The 21,610-nt window shown below is 41.3% G+C and overlaps 1 protein-coding gene across 1 annotated transcript; it reads left to right on the top strand.

Annotated features, from left to right (window-relative positions):
- Window positions 1-995: 995 nt before the first annotated feature.
- Window positions 996-17,043, top strand: LOC117500865 (gastrula zinc finger protein XlCGF57.1-like). Its single transcript, XM_034159652.1, has 4 exons — window positions 996-1,031; window positions 3,877-3,970; window positions 13,425-14,883; window positions 16,149-17,043. The coding sequence occupies exons 1-4, from the start codon at window positions 1,011-1,013 to the stop codon at window positions 16,261-16,263; spliced, it is 1,689 nt and encodes a 562-aa protein (XP_034015543.1). The 5' UTR covers window positions 996-1,010; the 3' UTR covers window positions 16,264-17,043.
- Window positions 17,044-21,610: the final 4,567 nt, after the last annotated feature.

The following is a 21,610-nucleotide window of genomic DNA, read 5'->3' as shown; positions in this document are numbered from 1 at the left end:
ATAAAGTCTTATCTTTCAACTGGCTGGTTTGCTGTTTTCCCCTTTTGCCTCAGAAACACAGACAGCAGACTGAGGGGTGTGGCCACTCCTCCTGTCATGAGGTTCTGGCCATGCCTCCTGCACAGATCACAAACCTAGAGTGACACACAGTTTGTTGTAATAAGATGAAATATCAGTGACTTACGAATACAAATAAGCATGTCATGCCATGCAGTCTGCGTGCAGTTCTATGCACAGAACCATCGTGTGTGTACCGTACAGTTCAATACAAATACATGTTTTGTGACATCCCTAGCATCCATCATGATGATGCGGGCCTCATGACCCTTTTCCAATGCATGATGCCTGTTTAGGTTTTTTAGTGTTCCGTTAGCCAAACCTTGTATAAGCCTGGTAATACCTGGTCCTATTTTTGGCATCAACTCCGTTGTTCCAAGTGAGCTGAGATGAAAACGAGCTGATGTTAAAATACTGCAGAAAACTGATTGGTCATAGAGAATTGGCAAAACCACTGTGTCATTATTTTGTGAGATGGGGAACAAAGACGTCCTGAACAAGCTCTCCATTTATAAAATATTGTTAGGGAAGCAGGGCTGTCTGTACTGTACAATAATGCATACCTTCAATGTCCTCCATTGATTGAGTGTGGCATGCTTCTTCTTTTGTGTGTTGCATTGAAGATAATGTCACAGCAGTTTCATGACTAGTTATTGGTACTACAGTTGCCAGTGGAAAAGGAATCACCTCGTACCAAAACAAGTCCAGTTGCGCTGGTTCCATTAGGTGGAAAAGTGCTATTAGTTGACCAGGCTAACTAAATAAATTGGTTCTGATGATTTTAATGTACAATATAATGTATTTAATAAGTTTTTAATTTGAAAATGTTTCATACTGACAACATTTCAGTTTCATTGTAGCTCCTGGAAGAAACTGAAGTAGAGTATGGTCAGAATCTGCTCACTGAATCTGTTGCAGATCCTGACAGTGCAGCTGGTGACTGTTTGACTGGAATGACAACGGAACCTCCACAGGTATCTTTCCTGTATGGTCTCTTATCACCTTGTCTACAATCAGGTGTACCAGATAGTAAAAAAGGAAAAAGTGTGTGCCAGCATTTTTCAAAATGATCCCAAACAGTTTGATGTTATGTTTTGTCAAACCAGTTTTATGAAATTTTATGTATCTTCAGGTGAAATCTGCATACATTGTGTTGGTGCAGAAAAATGTATCTTTTTCAGATAACTGTGCATTTTCCAGAAATAATGTTAATAATTTCCTTTAAACATTGACAAATGATGCCAGCATAAATATTATTTCAGAAGTACTCCAGTGAGCAGAGTCTTCATGTTTGTAATATGTGACTGTACAGGAGACGTCATCTTTGCAACCAACTTCACCTTCTTCTCTTTAATAATAACTTTTCTATTTCATCATGATATAACTCCATTGATCAAATGTTTAACTTCTTTATGGTTATTTGGATATTTATCAATGGGAAAGAATGTTTGGAAGCTATGATTTTCAGATTTACAACTTTGATGCCTTCTGAGTTTTACAGAAGCAGGGCTGGTAAAACAAAAATCAGATTTTTTTCTTCTTAAATCATGATTTTTGATTTAAATAGACTTAATTTAAATACTTTTTTCATTTTCATTGATTTCACTCTTCTGAATGAGACTATTACAAACAATATCATTAGTTATAATCTTTATTGACATGTTGCAACATAAAGGTGCATATACATGTACAAGTACCGATTTCATATTTTGGTGATGTTTTAAGTACCAATTTCTTAAAAAAAAATCAGTTTTTAATCAGATTTTTTTTTTAACAGAGATTGAAATCATACCAGCCCTGTGTAGAAATATTTAGGGGCCTGTCCCAGCAGTCTTAGGGTGAAAGGCAGGGTACACTCTGGATAGGATGCCAGTCTAATAAAACAGGAGTTGGTGAGCACATGAATTTTAAACTTTATGGACAAAAACAATAGCAGCAACATCTACCTCAAGGTCAAAATACCCTGGTTGGAGATATTTTTTAGAAACAAAATATATATTAGTGGTTTTTATGTTAATAGAAAAAACATGGATGTTTGAAGTAGGTTTATGTGATTGTGTGATTATATTACTGAACATTTTAATAATGGTTAAATATAATGGCCTAATGGTTAAAAGGCTTACCTCACTCCAGTCAGTTATCTTTTAAAAGATTATATAACAGATTAGAAATAATGACTCCCAAGTCTTTAACTTGTGCAGGCCCTGAGAGTGCTGAGGAAGGTAAAATAAGCGAGAGTGCGTCAGAAAAACAAAGACACATCATGAGCCATTTTTATCTGTGATCAATATGGGGCTGTTCCATAGAGAGCAGTTCCTTCTCATTTCATCCAGAGGAGCATATTGGGGCACGTTTTGAAGCATCTTATTTAAATCTTGATCAACCTTTGTTGATCTTGAACAAACTTGGTATACATAGTACAGGGTGACCCCGCCCCAAAAAACAGAGCCCAGAAAAATTTGAATAAATCCTACAAAGGTCCAGCAAAGGTTCAGTTTGCTTGACCTTTGTAGGATTTTTTTTTAAATTTATTATTAGATTTATTATAAAACTTCAGTCTGTGTAGGGTCATTCCCCAAAGTTTCAGTTATCTCGGTAGTATTACATTAAGTCATGTTCATGCCAAACTATGCTCCAAGTGGTATGATTTGTTGGTGGAATAGGCCTCCAGGCAAAATGTCTTTTCCTTGGTTGACCAAGACATGTTGGGGAATATGATACAATGGGATATTGTTTCCATCACCTTCCCCAACATGTCTTGGCCAGGCTCCAAAAATACTTCTATAAAACTCAGAATGTATCGTTTACGGACACCACAGATTATTTGGGACAATTTGGGTGCATTTCTTGAAGTTGTAAATCTAAAAATCATAGCTTCCAAACATTCTTTCCCATCAGTATATCATTGATAAATAGCCAAATAACCATAAAGTAGTTAAAACCTTTATAGGATTTATTAACATTTTTATGGGTTCTGTTTTTTAGGTCACCCTGTAGTTACGGCCATCATTGGCACATTTAACCGGGGTACAATTTTCATATGGTTCAAAAATTTCTTCCCAATTTGCAAAATCATCGCTAATGCATGCTAACATCCGGGTGTTCGTAGTTTTAACAGCTTCAGTCATGTTCGAGTGTCTTTAAATGGGGTATTCTTAGTGAGTACAGCTTGAAACGTGTTTGATTGTGCACCATCTGGGTTAAACATTTGAAGCAAAAGCAGTATTTGTTGCAGTTCTGGCTCAGGGCACAGCAAGGTGCAGCTCCTTAATTTTGTTTTTGGGTGGGTTGCCAGGTCTGCACTTTATAAGCCAGCCAGTTGCCAAATCTGTGCTGTATAAACCAGCCTGCTAGGAGGCAAGTTGGAGTAAGCTGTTTCTTCCCCTTTCTGCACTTTTTTGGATTGTGGGTGATAGTAATAGTACGGTGCCCCGTGGAATAGGGGTGTTATGTAACATTCGGAACAGATTATTAGTTGCGTGAAGGTCACTCACCTGCATCCAAAGGTTTATGCTTTTCACTTCAAAGGTCTGTTGAATATCTTTTCATCTTGCAGTGTAAGATACTGTAAACATGCTGTCTCTCTTTGGAATCAAAAGCAAAGTTTGCGATTTATTTTTGATGTCAGGCATGTGAGGTTTTTTTATTGTTATGTATCTTATAAATTCCTCGGTGGTGTGCTCCCACTTTGTTGATTTATCATCGTGTTTTCTCTGCCAAGATATATTCTTTAGATGTTGTTGTTGTTGTTGTTACTCATTATTGCATTGACTTTATGAGTAATGTTATTATTATTTCTTTTATTTCTGCTGTTTCCAGGTGGGGCAGTTAGTCAACTGTCAAACAAAGTTTCAGAGACACAAATATAGGATCCAGGCCAACACTGAAATCAAAAACTTGGCTAGCACCACAGGTAAGTGACAAAGCAGTTGCTTTATTACATTTATTTATTGTCTTGTATTACACCACAGTGCCCAGAGCACACACTCTGTATACTTAAAATGGATCACAAATGATAAGAATTTGGTTCAGCTCTTGATTTTTATCATACCACCTTTATTTATAAAGCACCTTAAAACAGCCAGAGCTGACACAAGGTGCTATACACTACAAACATAATACAAATTAAAACACAATATCCATAAAAAAGAACCACATAACAAAACTAAAATGCAGTTAAGTTATCAAACTATGCCTCGTTGATATCGACAGCCAAGGAAAAAAGATGAGTTTTAAACTAACTTTAAAAATAACCAATGAAGGTGCCTCCCTAACACCCAGAGGCAAGAAGCTCTTCCACAGTTTTGGAGCAATAATAGAAAAAGCCCTGTCCCCCCCCCGAGCTTTCTTTTTGACTTTGGCACTTGCAGGAGCAGCTGGTCAGCCGACCTGAGAGACCGACTAGGTATATAAGGCTGAAGAGATCTTAGCCAGAGATCAGATCACTGTTCTGGTCTGCAGCAAAGACAAGAGGCAAATTCCACTTTCCTTTCCATTTTTTAAAAACAACTTGAACAATGAAAGCAAAGACCTTTTGAACATGGTAATGAATAACAATAAGGCACCCTTCTGTTTTTGGCTGCTCCTCATAGGGATCATCATGGCAGATAAATCATTTCCATTTCACCTGTCCTCAGCATTTTCCTCTGTCACACCAAGCACCTGCATGTCTTCCCTAATCCATAAACCTTCTCTTTGGAACCCTGGCATTCACGCATCATCGGATCAGAGAATTTTGTTTCTCATGGCCTGAGAGTCCTTCAGGTGCCTTTTGGCAAACTCCAGGTGGGCTGACACATACCTTTTAGTAAGTAGTGGCTTCTGTCTGGCCACTCTACCATACAGGCCTAAATGGTGGATTGCTGCAAAGATGGTTGTCCTACTGGAAGGTTCTCCTCTCTCCACAGAACAATGCTGGAGTGCTGACAGAGTGACCATCGGGTTATTGGTCACCTCCCTGACAAAGGTCCATCTCCCCCAATCGCTCCGTTTAGACAGGGACCAGCTCTAGGAAGAGTCCTGGTGGATTGGAACTTCCTCCATTTACGGATGATGGACGCCACTGTGCTCATTGGGACTTTCAAAGCAGCAGAAATGTTTCTGTACCCTTCCTGTGTGCCTCGAGACAATCCTGTCTCAGAGGTCAACAGACAGTTCCTTTGACTACATGCTTGGTTTATCCCCTGACATGCACGGTCAACTGTGGGAGCTTATGTGGGACTACTTTAACAGGCATTTAGCACAAAAGTCTTTGTGCGCCCTGCCCACTGCTGTAGGGAAGCATCATTGGCCCAGCCGTGAGGTAGATGTCTTGAAAAGGAAATCAGGTTTGACTTAAGGTTTTGATTTATAAATCAAATTAATCTGGATAGAATAACTACATTAATGTCAACTCTCATTTGTACAAAGTGAAAATATAATGCATATCTTTTCTTTTTAAAATAATGCACTAATTCTGAAGTTTTGAACATTACACACAGATGCCCAAAGGGATTAAGGGTAAACTGAGCCTCTGCTCACACTGATTGGTTGACTCATTCATTCTATGTAAAAACCAACTTTGTGCTTGTATTTGCTAAAATAAATGTCACATTTGAGTTTCACCGTGCAGATTTGAAATTGGCTTATTTCATTCAATGTCAAATTTAGTCGCCGACTACATCAATTACTAATGATTTTCATTAGTCATCCCAACCCTAGTTTTTTAGTCTGATTTAATCACAGTAAAGTTTAACAGTGAATGTGCACTTGATTTTTCAAACATGTTTTAAGTCACTGTTTTAATGAATCTGTTTTTGGTTAATTACAGTCAGTTTATTCTAACTTTAAATGTTGTGTAGCAGCTTTGCGCGATGTTTTACTCTGTACACCATTTGACACATTTCTTGTTTTAAATTCAGCCTGTGAGATTAAAATTTGATTCAAAGCTTCGAACATTCCAGAGTGCTTCAGCTACAGTCTTTGCTTTGAAATATGCCATATCTGAACTTGACATCCCTTGTTAACAATCCATAACTCTGTATTGACCCTGATCAGAGTTCGTAATTCGGCCTTCAGAATGGGAGACAGAGCTGTCTACAGCACTGCCAGAGCTGACCTGAAGGGCATCAAACAGGCTAAAGACTACTACAAAAAGAAATAGAGGGATACCTGACAGACAGTAACGCATGTCAGAATGGGAGGGGCATCCAAGCCCTAACCAACTACAAAGGCCACCCCTCTCCAACATCCTCCAGTACTAGCAACACACTGGCAGAGGAGCTAAACAGCTTCTTTGCCTGGTTGGAGACCACCACCACATACCTACAGCCACTGCCACCCCCTGGTTCCAGCACCTCACAGTTCTCTCCAGGAGCATGAGGTGAGGAAAAACCTAACAGCAGTGAACCCCAGGAAAGCTGCTGGCCCTGACTGTATTCCTGGGGCAGTGATTAAAGCATGTGCAGACCAACTTGCAGTTATCCTCACCACACTCTTCGACCTCTCCCTAATACATGCCACCGTTACCACATGTCTGAAGGCCTCCACCATTGTCCCAATCCCCAAAAAAACCTGCCATAGACAGCCTGAATGATTACAGACCCACCGCCCTGATGTCTGTAATCATGAAGTGCCTGGAGCGGTCAGTTTCCCAGCACATCAGACTGCTTCCCTCGACTCTTACCAGTTTGCTTACAGGGCAAACCAGTCTACAGAGGACGTCATTGCCCTCAGTGTCTTTTTATCATGTTTTTAATCTTTTAACTCAGTTTGTTCTGTTTTTTCATGTAGTGTTGTGCGAAGCACCTTGAGGCGATCTTATCATGAGCTGGTGCTATATAAATTAATAAATTTGATTTTGATTTGAACATCAGGGTTATGATTAAGAAAGCTCAGCAGTGGCTACATTTCTACATATCCTCAGGAAGAACAACCTGGACACAAAGCTGCAGCTGGCCTATCACTCCTCGGTGGAGAGCGTACTGACATACTGTCTGGGTGTGTGATACACGGGCACCCCCCACCCCACCCCACCGTGGCTCCCTGGACAAATGAACAACCGAACATGCCTCCTCCTGCCTTTAGCACTGGCTTCTATGCCCTAAACACTGCCCTAAATATGCCCCAAGCAGTACCCTAAATGCTTACAGCCACTTTTTAAACTGCACTTTATTCATATGTTTATATTCACACGCACACACATGACAGACTGGCATCCTGTCCACGGTGTACCCCGCCTCACGCTCTGACTGCTGGGATAGCCCCCTGTGACTGTTAATTGGAGTAAGCTGTTGGAGATGAGTGAGTGATATATTTTTTGTGCTACTCCATGCAGTGTGTGTGTGTGTGTGTGTGTGTGTGTGTGTGTGTGTGTGTGTGTGTGTGTGTGTGTGTGTGTGTGTGTGTGTGTGTGTGTGTGTGTGTGTGTGTGAGGTCTGTTAGAAAAGTATCGGACCTTTTTATTTTTTTCAAAAACCATATGGATTTGAATCACGTGTGATTGCATCAGACAAGCTTGAACCTTCGTGCGCATGCGTGAGTTTTTCACGCCTGTCGGTTGCGTCATTCGCCTGTGAGCAGGCTTTGTGTGAGCACTGGTCCACCCTCTCGTCGTTTTTTTATTGCGAATAAATGTCTGAACGATTTGGAGCTTTGCTGCATCAATTTTTTTCCAGAAACTGTAAGAGACCTCCAGGTGGACACCGTTCGGAAAATTAATATGGCTTTGAGGGATGATTTTATGGGGATTATACAGATTAAGGAGTGTTACTGCCGCTTTAAGGATGGCCCACAACTGCTGAGAGCGCGGCGCGCTCCCAGCGCCGATCGACATGTTCAGACCCCGCTGAAACAACCAGATCATTTCCAACGTGAAGGCTTTGTTGATCCGGGACCTCGTCTGACTTTCACAAAAAGGCAGAAGGTGTGGATATCAGCACTTTTTCGGCACATTCCACTGTTACAGGAGTTTTTTTCATGGAAAGAAAAGCGGAGGGACGCGCCACGGAGCCGTTCATTACGCGGGACAAAACCACCTCGGTGTTGGTCTCACAGGACGGCTTTGAGATGGCTTTCAGATGGATTCCGGTTGCTTTTCAGTTGTGTGATTATCCGATTGTGATTGTGCATGAGCTGGACATGCCAGAACATGTCCTGGAAGGCTTCATCACGGCGTTGCTTTGCGCCATGCGGGGCCGCTCCTCTTTCCATGACAAAAACTCCTGTAACAGTGGAATGTGCTGTTCATTTATAAACTGGACGCTGTCTTGCAGGCCGGCCTAAGCCTTTATGGGGCCCTAAGCAGAATTTCCACTATCACGTTACACACAGGCTGCACTGTGTGTAATGTACCCACTATCATTAGATTGATTTGTAATTAGCTTACATCATACCAGTGTCATTCTGGCTATTGTTTTGAACCTTACGGGTTAGCAAACTTCCAAAAATGTTCTAATTGACTTATAAATGCAGAGTGGTGTATAAGAGTGGCATAATTACATTAACTATTTGAACGTAACATCAGCAGACAAGACACTGCATTTACAGTAAACAAGTTAACCAGTTTCATTAATTTTATTTTTAAAATATGGAACAGATGTGCAAGGGTGTGCAAAACACCCAATCTTCCAAGACAAAATGAAACCAAATGACATTCATGAGGTCTGCTTAATCCCCATAAAATCGTCCCTGAAAGCCATATTAATTTTCCAAACGGTGTCCACCTGGAGGTCTCTCACAGTTTCTGGAAAAAAATTGATGCAGCAAAGCTTCAAATCGTTCAGACATTTATTCGCAATAAAAAAATGACGAGAGGGGTGGACCACTGCTCACACAAAGCCTGCTCACAGGTGAATGACGCGACCGACAGGCGTGAAAAAACTCACGCATGCGCACGAAAGTTCAAGCTTGTCTGATGCAATCACACGTGATTCAAATCCATACGGTATATACGAGGTCTGTTCAAAAAGTATCGTACCTTTTTATTTTATTTATTTATTTATTTATTTATTGCTTTTGTCTGAGAACTTGCTGAGACTGCCGCTTTGCTCCATGAAATTTTTTTCAGAAACTGTTAGAGACAGGCAGTTGTAAACCATTCAATAGATTCAGTTGGATATTGGTGAAGATTCTGTCGGCGTCACGCGGATTATGGACTGTTAAAACCTTTTTAAAGACAGTCCACAGCGGCGGAGGGTGCGCGTTACGTTTTGGACAGACCTCGTGTGTGTGTGTGTGTGTGTGTGTGTGTGTGTGTGTGTGTGTGTGTGTGTATATATATATATATATATATATATATATATATATATATATATATATGTGTGTGTGTGTGTATATATATGTCTTGTCTCAGTGATGCTGAAAAATTAATTCATGCATTTATTTCCTCTAGGTTGGACTATTGTAATTCATTATTATTAGGTTGTCCTAAAAATTCCCTGAAAAGCCTTCAGTTCATTCAAAATGCTGCAGCTAGAGTACTGACAGGGACTAGAAGGAGAGAGCATATCTCACCCATATTCAATCAATCAATCAATCAATCAATTTTTTTTTATATATCGCCAAATCACAACAAACAGTTGCCCCAAGGCGCTTTATATTGTAAGGCAAGGCCATACAATAATTATGTAAAACCCCAACGGTCAAAACGACCCCCTGTGAGCAAGCACTTAGCTACAGTGGGAAGGAAAAACTCCCTTTTAACAGGAAGAAACCTCCAGCAGAACCAGGCTCAGGGAGGGGCAGTCTTCTGCTGGGACTGGTTGGGGCTGAGGGAGAGAACCAGGAAAAAGACATGCTGTGGAGGCCATATTGGCCTCTCTTCATTGGCTTCCTGTTAATTCTAGAATAGAATTTAAAATTCTTCTTCTTACTTATAAGGTTTTGAATAATCAGGTCCCATCTTATCTTAGGGACCTCATAGTACCATATCACCCCAATAGAGCGCTTCACTCTCAGACTGCAGGCTTACTTGCAGTTCCTAGGGTTTGTAAGAGTAGAATGGGAGGCAGAGCCTTCAGCTTTCAGGCTCCTCTCCTGTGGAACCAGCTCCCAATTCAGATCAGGGAGACAGACACCCTCTCTACTTTTAAGATTAAGCTTAAAACTTTCCTTTTTGCTAAAGCTTATAGTTAGGGCTGGATCGGGTGACCCTGAACCATCCCTTAGTTATGCTGCTATAGACTTAGACTGCTGTGTTTCTTTCTCTTTTTGCTCTGTATGCACCACTCTGCATTTAATCATTAGTGATTGATCTCTGCTCCCCTCCTCAGCATGTCTTTTTTCTGGTTCTCTCCCTCAGCCCCAACCAGTCCCAGCAGAAGACTGCCCCTCCCTGAGCCTGGTTCTGCTGGAGGTTTCTTCCTGTTAAAAGGGAGTTTTTCCTTCCCACTGTCGCCAAGTGCTTGCTCACAGGGGGTCGTTTTGACCGTTGGGGTTTTTCCGTAATTATTGTATGGCTTTTGCCTTACAATATAAAGCGCCTTGGGGCAACTGTTTGTTGTGATTTGGCGCTATATAAATAAAATTGATTTGATATATATATATATGCATATATGTGTGTATATAGTGAGGAAAATAAGTATTTGAACACCCTGTGATTTTGCAAGTTCTCCCACTTAGAAATCATGGAGGGGTCTGAAATGTTCATCTTAGGTGCATGTCCACTGTGAGAGACATAATCTAAAAAAAAAAATAAAATCCGGAAATCACAATGTATGATTTTTTTTTAATAATTTATTTGTATGTTACTGCTGCAAATAAGTATTTGAACACCTGTGAAAATCAATGTTAATGTTTGGTACAGTAGCCTTTGTTTGCAATTACAGAGGTCAAATGTTTCCTGTAGTTTTTCACCAGGTTTGCACACACTGCATCAGGGATTTTGGTCCACTCCTCCATACAGATCTTCTCCAAATCGTTCAGGTTTGGAGTTTCAGCTCTCTCCAAAGATTTTCTATTGAGTTCAGGTCTGGAGACTGGCCAGGCCACTCCAGGACCTTGAAATGCTTCTTACAGAGCCTCTCCTTAGTTGCCCTGGCTGTGTGTTTGGTGTCATTGTCATGCTGGAAGACCCAGCCATGACCCATCTTCAATGCTCTTACTGAGAGAAGGAGGTTGGTTGCAAAAATCTCGCAATACATGATCCATCCTCCCTTCAATACGGTGCAGTCGTCCTGTCCCCTTTGCAGAAGAGCACCCCTAGAGTATGATGTTTCCACCCTCATGCTTCACGGTTGGGATGGTTTTCTTGGGGTTGTTCTGATCCTCTAAACATGGTAAGTGGAGTTGATTCCAAAAAGCTCTATTTTGGTCTCATCTGACCACATGATCTTCTCCCATGCCTCCTCTGGATCATCCAGATGGTCACTGGTGAACTTCAAACGGGCCTGGACATGTGCTGGCTAGTGTTGGGCGAAATGAAGTGAGGCTCCGAAGGCTGTATCGAGCAAAAGGGGGCGTGTCAAATGAAGGCCCGCTTCGAGGCCTGTATCAAACCACGTGACTACAGCTAAACGAAGCCTCGTTTCCTGAAACCACGTGACTGCTTCGTTGAGCGAATCGATTCACTGAAAAGCGCTCAAAAATTGCAGGAAACGTTTGGTGCTTGCCCGGTCCAGTGCGTGGAGGAGAGTGATTGACAGGTTCAATGCCTGCAGCTGGGATGCAATTTTATGGATTGTTTTAAATTGTTGATTATGGACTTAGCATCCCCTCTCTCCCCAAAATAGTCTTTCATTGTTATAAATTATTATTTGAAACCACCCATTAAAAAAATGACATTAATATATGTCTCAAAACTAATATGTCTAGGGCCTTATTTGTTTAATTCTCTAAGTTAACGAACAATATTATTCTTGGTTTATTAATTTATTGTTTCAAGTATTTATTTGCACAATTTAAGGTCAAACATCAAATCCAGGGGGTCGTCAGAGTAAATCCATCCTGTCCATTTCTTTCTCAACTTGATGGCAGTACAGCAAACCAAGCGCTGTGTGAGGCCTCAAGACATGTATCGAAACGTTTGATGAGAAGCCTCGAGTCTTGAATGGGGCCTAATTTGCCCATCACTAGTGCTGTCTTGAGCAGTGGGACCTTGCTGCCCTGCAGGATTTTGAACCATGACAGCATCATGTGTTACTAAGGTAATCTTTGTGACTGTGGTCCCAGCTCTCTTCAGGTCATTGACCAGGTCCTCCTGTGTAGTCCTGAGCTTTCTCAGAATCATCCTTATCCCACAAAGTGAGATCTTGCATGGAATCCCAGACCGAGGGAGATTGAGAGTCATCTTGTGTTTCTTCCACTTTCTAATAAATAATCATAACAGTTGTCTTCTACCAAGCTGCTTGCCTGTTGTCCTGTAGTCCATCCCAGCCTTGTGCAGGTCTACAGTTTTGTCCCTGGTGTCCTTAGACAGCTCCTTGGTCTTGGCTATGGTGGACAGGTTGGAGTGTGATTGATTGTGTGAACATGTGTCTTTTATACAGGTAACAACTTCAAACAGGTGCAATTAATACAGGTAAAGAGTGCTGAATAAGAGGGCTTCTTAAAGAAAAATTAACAGGTCTGTGTGAGCCAGAATTCTTGCTGGTTGGCAGGTGTTAAAATTCTTATTTGCAGCAGTAACATACCAATAAATTATTAAAAAATCATACCTTGTGATTTCCGGATTTTTTTTTTTTTAGATTATGTCTCTCACAGTGGACAGGCACCTAAGATGAAAATTTCAGACCCCTCCATGATTTCTAAGTGGGAGAACTTGCAAAACCACAGGGTGTTCAAATACTTATTTTCCTCACTGTATATACACACAGTACATATTTCATATTTAAACAGTTTTTTGTTGTCTTGTTTTTCTTTTTATGGTGGACAGTAGCTCTATGCAAATAGCCCCAATTTTGTTGGCTTCCCACCCCACCCCTGTCCAATGACAATAAAGACTATGCTATTCTATCAGTTATATTCCAAATATAATCATGCATCCCTACTGTCTTCAAATGGTTTAAAATGCACTTGGACTGGATTTAACAAAGAATGTTAAATGTGAGGACAAAACCCCAGTATTGAGTTTTCTTTGCAAACCTCTTGTACATGTAAGGGCAGACATCAATTTTTTGTTAACATAAAACCATATATTTCTGGACACTGGGGTAAAGCTTGTTTCTCTGATTTTAATGTTTCAAGCGACTGCACCTGTACAACATACGTGGTTTGATGAGTGACGATGTGTTGTTTGTCCAGCTCAAGAAATTGAACACTCACATTCCTGATCTGTTCCGACGGTATAATAACAAACTGTATTCAGGTCACACTCTCCACTTTGCTGCTTCATCTTTATTTGAATAAATGTTATTCTTAATTTTAATAAAAGTTAAATTACTTCCTTGCAGGTATGCAAGAACTGTCAGTGAGGAAAGAAGATATTCTACCTGAACAGCAGGAGTGGAATCTGAGTCCGCCACAGGAAGACCCAAAGCTCCCAAACATTAAAGAAGAAGGACAGAAACTGTGGCCAAGTCAGGAGGAAGAGCAGCTACACCAGCTGGAGCAGGCTGATTTCACCAAGCTCCTTTTCACTGTTGTCCCAGTGAAGATTGAAAATGAGGATGAAAAACCGCATTCATCACAGCTTTGTCAAAGCCAAACTGATGACCACACAGAGGCAGAACCTGTAGCCAGCAACACAACTGAACACATTACACTCAGAATAAAAGCTGATGTAGAGGACTGTGGAGGATTACAACCAGCAAGTTACTCAAATCCATGTCATCATTTACAACCAGCTACTGATGGCAGGAGTTCAGGCTGTTCTGAAACTGAGACTGATGACAGTTATGAGTGGAAGCAGTCCAAGGAACCTCACTCAGACTTTAACTGTCTGAAAACTGGTCATGTCTCTGTCAGCGATGACCCATGTGCCATTGTTAAGAAACAGTTTAACTGCTCTGTATGCCAAAAAATATTTTGTCAGCCAAACATTTTCAGACAAAACAAGACCACACAAGCAAGTGAAAAACCAATAACTTGCCTTGAATGTGGAAGAAGGCAGAGACAAGTTGTCCATCTAAACACTCAGATGGGACGTCAGAGAGAAGAGAAACCTTTTGGGTGTTTGGAGTGTGGAAAAAGTTATACAGAAAAACGTAGCTTAAAAAGACACATGCGAATTCATACAGAAGAGAAACCATTTGTCTGTGCAGATTGTGGTAGAAGATTTACAGAAAAGGGAAGTCTAAACAGACATATGAGAATTCATACAGGAGAAAAACCTTTTGGCTGTACAGATTGTGGTAAAAGATTTAGAGAAAATCGTAATTTGAGCAATCACATGAAAATTCATACAGGAGAGAAACCATTTAGTTGTTCTAATTGTGGTGAAAAATTTAGAGAAAAGTGTATTCTGAAAACACACATGGCCATTCATACAGGAGAGAAACCATTTGGCTGTCTTGAGTGTGGTAAAACATTTACAGAAAGGCGTAATTTGAGAAGTCATATGAGAAGTCATACTCGAGATAAACCATTTGACTGTTCTGACTGTGGTAAAAGATTTAGACACAAAAGTAATCTAAAAACACACATGAGCATTCATACGGGACAGAAGCCATTTGGCTGCTCTTACTGTGGGAAAATATTTAGACAGAAGGGCAACCTTATTTCACACATGAATCTTCATACAGGAGAGAAACCCTTTGTCTGTTCATATTGTGGTAAAAGATTTGGACACAAGGGTAATCTGATTACACATATGAGCACTCATACAGGAGAGAGACCCTTTGGTTGTTCATATTGTGGTAAAAGATTTGGTAAAAGGAGCAACCTTAACATACACAAGATAATTCATACAGAGTAGACTGGCCACAGGGTGAGCTTAACAAGTCAGATACTAAAACTAGGAAGATGCTCACCCTGCATAAAATTACATACAGAAACCAATGCATGGATAGAATATATCTCCCCTGTCGAGAAGGCGGCTTAGGTCTTATGGAGATCAATCAGGCTTATAGAGCATCTATAATAAGTATTGGGCAGTACTTAAAGAGTTCTCAAGAAGAGGTTATGAAAAAGGTTATGCAACATCATATTAAGACTATGCCACAACAGACCTCTATTATTAAATTGGCAGAAAACTTTGGAGGAGATCTCTTGCAAGAGAGAGAAAGCAATGATCTGACACCTGCAACAACACTAGCAAGACAGGCCAGGGAAAAATACAGCAGAAGAGAACAAAAACATCAAATGAACAGATGGAAACAGCACAAAAGGGCTGGCCGATTCCAAGAAGAACTCGAAAAGGAATACATAGACAAAGAAGGATCTATGTGGTGGCTTACAAATGGAGAACTTGGTTTTGATGGAGAAAGAATTATAGTTGGAGTGCAAGATCAGGGACCACTAACAAATGGCTTCAAAAAAATGGCAGGAATTTCACAGACTGATCAATGCCAATTCTGTTATGCAGCTGTTGAGAGTGTAAACCACTTAGTATCAGCACGTCAGATCCTCATGGCAGACGGACATTACACAAGCCGGCATAACAAGATCTGTAAATATCTACATTGGAAAGTATGCAAGGAACTGGAGGTGGAAATAGAGGGACACGTTTGGGAGTATGAGCCAGCACCAGTCTCATCCAATGGAAAAGTGACTGTCTTTTATGACAAAGAGATCCCAGCAGGAAGACATATCGAAGGAGGTGCAGTAAAACCTGATATTGTCATTTGGAACAAGCAAGAGAAGACAGCAAAAACTATTGATGTGACAGTCCCCAATGACTGGCCTGAATAGAGCTGAAAGGGAGAAAATCACGAAATACCAAGACCTTAAAAATGATCTACGAATAACGTGGTCATTGAAAGAAATTGATATCATACCAGTTGTGGTGGAAGCAACAGGGCTTATGAAGAAGAACCTGAAGAAATATCTTGAGGCAATCCCTGGTCACCCAAGTGCCCATGAGGTACAGATACCCACAGTTAAAGGAACACTTACCATCTTGAAGAGAGCCCTCGGATACAATGCCAGTAATGATTAGTGATTATGATGCAACTGTAGACCCCAGGTTTGGGGCCCATTGCACTCTGTAAAAAAGAAATTGAAGAGAAATAAAAGAGAGAGAAACCCTTCAGCTGTTCTTACTGTGGTAAAACCTTTAGACAAAAGAGTGTCCTGAACACACACTTGAGGGGCCCATTGCACTCTGTAAAAAAGAAATTGAAGAGTTTTTAAAATAAACCATTTGGGTGTTCTTGTGGAAAAACATTTAGACAAAAGAGTCATCTGAAAACACACGAGCATTCATATAGGAGAGAGCATACTGGACAGTACTTAAAGAAATTTAGTCATGAAAGTCATGAAAAAGGTAGCACAACATAAGACATTACCTGAGCAGATCTTAGTCATCAAACTGGCAAAAAACTTTGGCGGAGAACTCTTATTAGAGAGAGAAAGCAACAATCTGACACCTGCAACAAAACCTGCAAGACAGACCAGGGAAAAATACAGCAAAAAATAACAACATGGAGTGGACATGGAAACGGCACAAAAGGGCTGGATGATTCCAAGGAGAACTTGAAAAGGGAATACATTGACAATGTTGGGTCAGTGCAGTGGCTGAAAAATGGAGAACTTGGTTTTGATGGAGAAAGAACTCTAGGTGGAGCACAAGATCAAGAACTTTAACAAATGGCTTCAAAAAATGGCAGGGATCTCACAAAATGATAAATGCTGATTCCGTCATACAGCTGTTGAGAGTGTAAATCATCTAACAAAAGCATGCCAGAGCCTCATGGCAGATGGACATTATACATCCTGACACAATAAGATCTGTTAATATCGCCACTGGAAAGTATGCAAGGAACTGGAGGTGGAAGTAAAGGAAAACATTTGGGAACATTAGCCAGCACCAATCTCATCCAGTGGAAAAGTAACTATCTTCTATGACAGAGATCCCAGCAGGAAGACATATCAAAGGAGGTGCAATAAAGCCTGATATTGTCATCTGGAACATGTAAGAGAAAACAGTCCTCAATGACTGTAGTCTGAATCGAGCTGACAGGGGAAAGATCATGAAATAACAAGACCTGAAAAATGACTTATGAACAACATGGTCATTGAAACACGTCAATATCATACCAGTTGTGGGGGCAACAGATGTTATGAAGAAAAACCTTGAGGCATTCCCCGGCCACCCAGGTGCACTTGTGTGCTATTAAGGCAATGATCACCACCTTGAAGAGAACCCTCAGATACAGTGACAGCAGTGTTTACGGTGCGACTTTAGATCCCGAGTCTGGGGCCCATTGCATTCTATTAAAAAGAAATCCATGAGAAATGAAAAAAAAAGAAACCATTTGCTTTGTAGTCCCATTAACCAATTACAGCTGGTTATACAACTAAATACTAGTTTAGTGATTCACAGGATTGATAAAAAAGCAGTTTGAACATAATATTTTTGAGTTTGTAGCGTCAACAGCAGATGCTACTATTGTGAACACCCCCTTTTCTACTTTTTTTTTTTTTTTTGCTAATAGCCCAATTTCATAGTCTTAAGAGTGTGCATATCATGAATGCTTGGTCTTGTTGGATTTGTGAGAATCTACTGAATCTACTGGTACCTTGTTTCCCATGTAACAATAAGAAATATATTTAAAATCTGGATTAATCTTTTTAGTCACATAGCGCTACTATTATTCTGAACACTACTGTATGTGTATGATAGATCAGTGGCTCTCAATCATTGCCTACTCTTGACAGATTTATCATACAATCTCGCTCTATATCAAGATGACAAGTGGTCATCCAGTCACTGTACTCACTAACTGGAAAATGAATTGTCCACGTGCATATCAATGAAACTTCAGATAAATCACTTCAGTGTCAATGATTGCCTCTTCTTAGTGACTCATTTTGGCTTATATCATGGCAATAGTGTTTATGAGGCTTTTACTGTAAACTGTCTGTAGCCTGGTAGCACACAGCCAAACAATTCTAATCAGTAGTAAGATTCTGTGTGTGATACTTTTAGAAATCTACAGTTACAGTCCTGTCTATACTAAACTTGATTTGCTGATGGCTTGGGGCATTGGGCTCCATATTGATATACGAGGTCTGTGAGAAAAGTATCCGACCTTTTTATTTTTTTCAAAAACCACATGGATTTGAATCACGTGTGATTGCATCAGCCAAGCTTGAACCTTCGTGCGCATGCGCGAGTTTTTTCCCGCCTTTTTTTTCGCGTTTTTTCACGCCAACAGCTCCAGCAGGGGACCCCAGACTTCCCTTTCCCAGGCTTCATTGACCACCTCCGATTGGGATCCCGAGGCATTTCCAGGTCATTGTGGAGATATAATCTTTCCACCTAATTCTGGGTCTTCCCTGGGGTCTCCTCCCAGATGGACGTGCCTGGAACACCTCCCTAGGGAGGCGCCCGGGGGCATCCTTACCAGATGCCCAAATCACCTCAACCAGCTCGTTTCAACGCAAAGGACCGAGCTTCTCACCCTATCTCTAAGGGAGACACCAGCCACCATCCTAAGGAAGCATAGTAGAGAAGCTTGAATCTTCGACTGGTCTGGGTTGCTTGACGCGAGGACGTTTCACTTCAAATCGCAGACGCTTCCTCAGCTAAAATTCTTGCTCTGGTAGTCTGACTTCTGTCTTGACTCTTGTAGAGAAGAATAAACAGAAGCCAACAAAAGCTGGAGTTTTTTAACCTAACCAGACCCCAGCTACAGAGAGGCCGACTGCTATAGGCTAGTGACTAAACAATAGTTCTAATTAGCACCTATTGTGCTCTAGTTAGCACCCTCCTAATGACAGGGCAGCTGTCCCTCCTAATGATGGGACGGAAGCCTCTCCTGATGGCTCCCTTGACGACTCTCCTGATGGCGTGAATGACTCATTACCATGAACAAAAGACTGAAACTGCTTTGACCTGAGTACCCCATTGTAAACAGGGGACAAAGCGTGTCTCAGACCACCTCCCCGGTTAAGGCTGGGTTTCAACTGTTTCACATAGAATGCTTCCTTGACACCTCTCTCAAACCATTTCTTCTCTTTGGCTAAGATTTTAATTTCCTTGTCCTCAAACGTGTGGTTAGTGTCTTTCAGGTGGAGATGAACTGCAGACTGAGGTCCATTTGAGGTTCTTGACGTCGTTCACGGGCATCTCTCCCAGTCACTGGTTCAGATATGTTGATGACACATGGGTTAAAATCAAGCAACAGGAGGTTGAGGACTTTACAGAACACATCAACTCGGTGGATTCCAATATCAAGTTCACACGTGAGGATGCCAGAAACAACCATTTAGCCTTCTTGGACTGTGATGTTACGATTGGAGAGAACAGGCAGCTCCAGACGGGTTTACAGAAAACCCACTCACACTGACCAGTATCTGCTCTTTGGCTCAAACCACCCCCTTGAACACAAGCTTGGGGTGATCAGGACTCTTCAACACAGAGCCCTACAGGTGCCCACAACTGCAGAGGGAAGGGCTAAAGAACAACAACTTGTACGGAAAGCCCTCACAGTATGTGGGTACCCACGAAGGTCGCTGGACAAAGTGCAGAAGTCCCAGAAAACGAGACCAGATAGACAGGAGACAGAGACAAGAAGAAGAGGAGTGTCTCTCCCTTATTTAGCAGGAGTAGGGGAAAAACTATCAATCAATCAATTTTATTTATATAGCGCCAAATCACAACAAACAGTTGCCCCAAGGCGCTTTATATTGTAAGGCAAGGCCATACAATAATTACGTAAAACCCCAACGGTCAAAACGACCCCCTGTGAGCAAGCATTTGGCGACAGTGGGAAGGAAAAACTCCCTTTTAACAGGAAGAAACCTCCAGCAGAACCAGGCTCAGGGAGGGGCAGTCTTCTGCTGGGACTGGTTGGGGCTGAGGGAGAGAACCAGGAAAAAGACATGCTGTGGAGGGGAGCAGAGATCAATCACTAATGATTAATGCAGAGTGGTGCATACAGAGCAAAAAGAGAAAGAAACACTCAGTCTAAGTTCTATAGCAGCATAACTAAGGGATGGTTCAGGGTCACCTGATCCAGCCCTAACTATAAGCTTTAGCAAAAAGGAAAGTTTTAAGCCTAATCTTAAAAGTAGAGAGGGTGTCTGTCTCCCTGATCCGAATTGGGAGCTGGTTCCACAGGAGAGGAGCCTGAAAGCTGAAGGCTCTGCCTCCCATTTACTCTTACAAACCCTAGGAACTACAAGTAAGCCTGCAGTCTGAGAGTGAAGCGCTCTATTGGGGTGATATGGTACTATGAGGTCCCTAAGATAAGATGGGACCTGATTATTCAAAACCTTATAAGTAAGAAGAAGAATTTTAAATTCTATTCTAGAATTAACAGGAAGCCAATGAAGAGAGGCCAATATGGGTGAGATATGCTCTCTCCTTCTAGTCCCCGCTAGTACTCTAGCTGCAGCATTTTGAATTAACTAAAGGCTTTTCAGGGAACTTTTAGGACAACCTGATAATAATGAATTACAATAGTCCAGCCTAGAGGAAATAAATGCATGAATTAGTTTTTCAGCATCACTCTGAGACAAGACCTTTCTAATTTTAGAGATATTGCGTAAATGCAAAAAAGCAGTCCTACATATTTGTTTAATATGCGCTTTGAATGACATATCCTGATCAAAAATGACTCCAAGATTTCTCACAGTATTACTAGAGGTCAGGGTAATGCCATCCAGAGTAAGGATGTAAGTAAGTAACTACAGAGGATCTTCAGACAGCACGAAATCCCAGTTTACTTTCAACCGGTTAACACCTTGAGACAGAAATTAGTTCACCCTAAGGACAGGATCCCTAGTTACAAACAGAGCAATGTAGCGTATTCTATCAGATGTCATGAAAACTGTAATGAACACTACATAGGTGAGACTAAGCAACCTTTACACAAAAGGCTACCAGCACCGCAGAGAGGGCGCAAATGGACCTCAGTCTGCAGTTCATCTCCACCTGAAAGACACTAACCACACGTTTGAGGACAAGGAAGTTAAAATCTAGCCAGAGAGAAGAAATGGTTGAGAGAGGTGTCAAGGAAGCATTTCTATGTGAAACAGTTGAAACCCAGCCTTAACCGGGGAGGGGGTCTGAGACACGCTTTGTCCCCTGTTTACAATGGGGTACTCAGGTCAAAGCAGTTTCAGTCTTTTGTTCATGGTAATGAGTCATTCACGTCATCAGGAGAGTCGTCAAGGGAGCCATCAGGAGAGGCTTCCGTCCCATCATTAGGAGGGACAGCTGCCCTGTCATTAGGAGGGTGCTAACTAGAGCACAATAGGTGCTAATTAGAGCTATTGTTCTAGTCACTATGCCTATAGCAGTCGGCTCTCGGTAGGAGGGGTGTGGTTAGGTTTAAAAACTCCAGCTTTTGTTGGCTTCTGTTTATTCTTCTCTACAAGAGTCAAGACAGAAGTCAGACTACCAGAGCAAGAATTTTAGCTGAGGAAGGTTCTGCGATTTGAAGCGAAACGTCCTCGCGTCAACCAACCCAGTCCAGTCGAAGATCCAAGCTTCTCTACTATGGAAACCACCTGGACAACTGAGAGCCTA

This window comes from Thalassophryne amazonica, chromosome 2 (genome assembly GCF_902500255.1).
Source record: "Thalassophryne amazonica chromosome 2, fThaAma1.1, whole genome shotgun sequence".
Taxonomy (NCBI): domain Eukaryota; kingdom Metazoa; phylum Chordata; class Actinopteri; order Batrachoidiformes; family Batrachoididae; genus Thalassophryne; species Thalassophryne amazonica.
The sequence above is the reverse complement of the archived record's forward strand: the minus strand, read 5'-3'. Positions and strand labels throughout refer to the sequence as shown.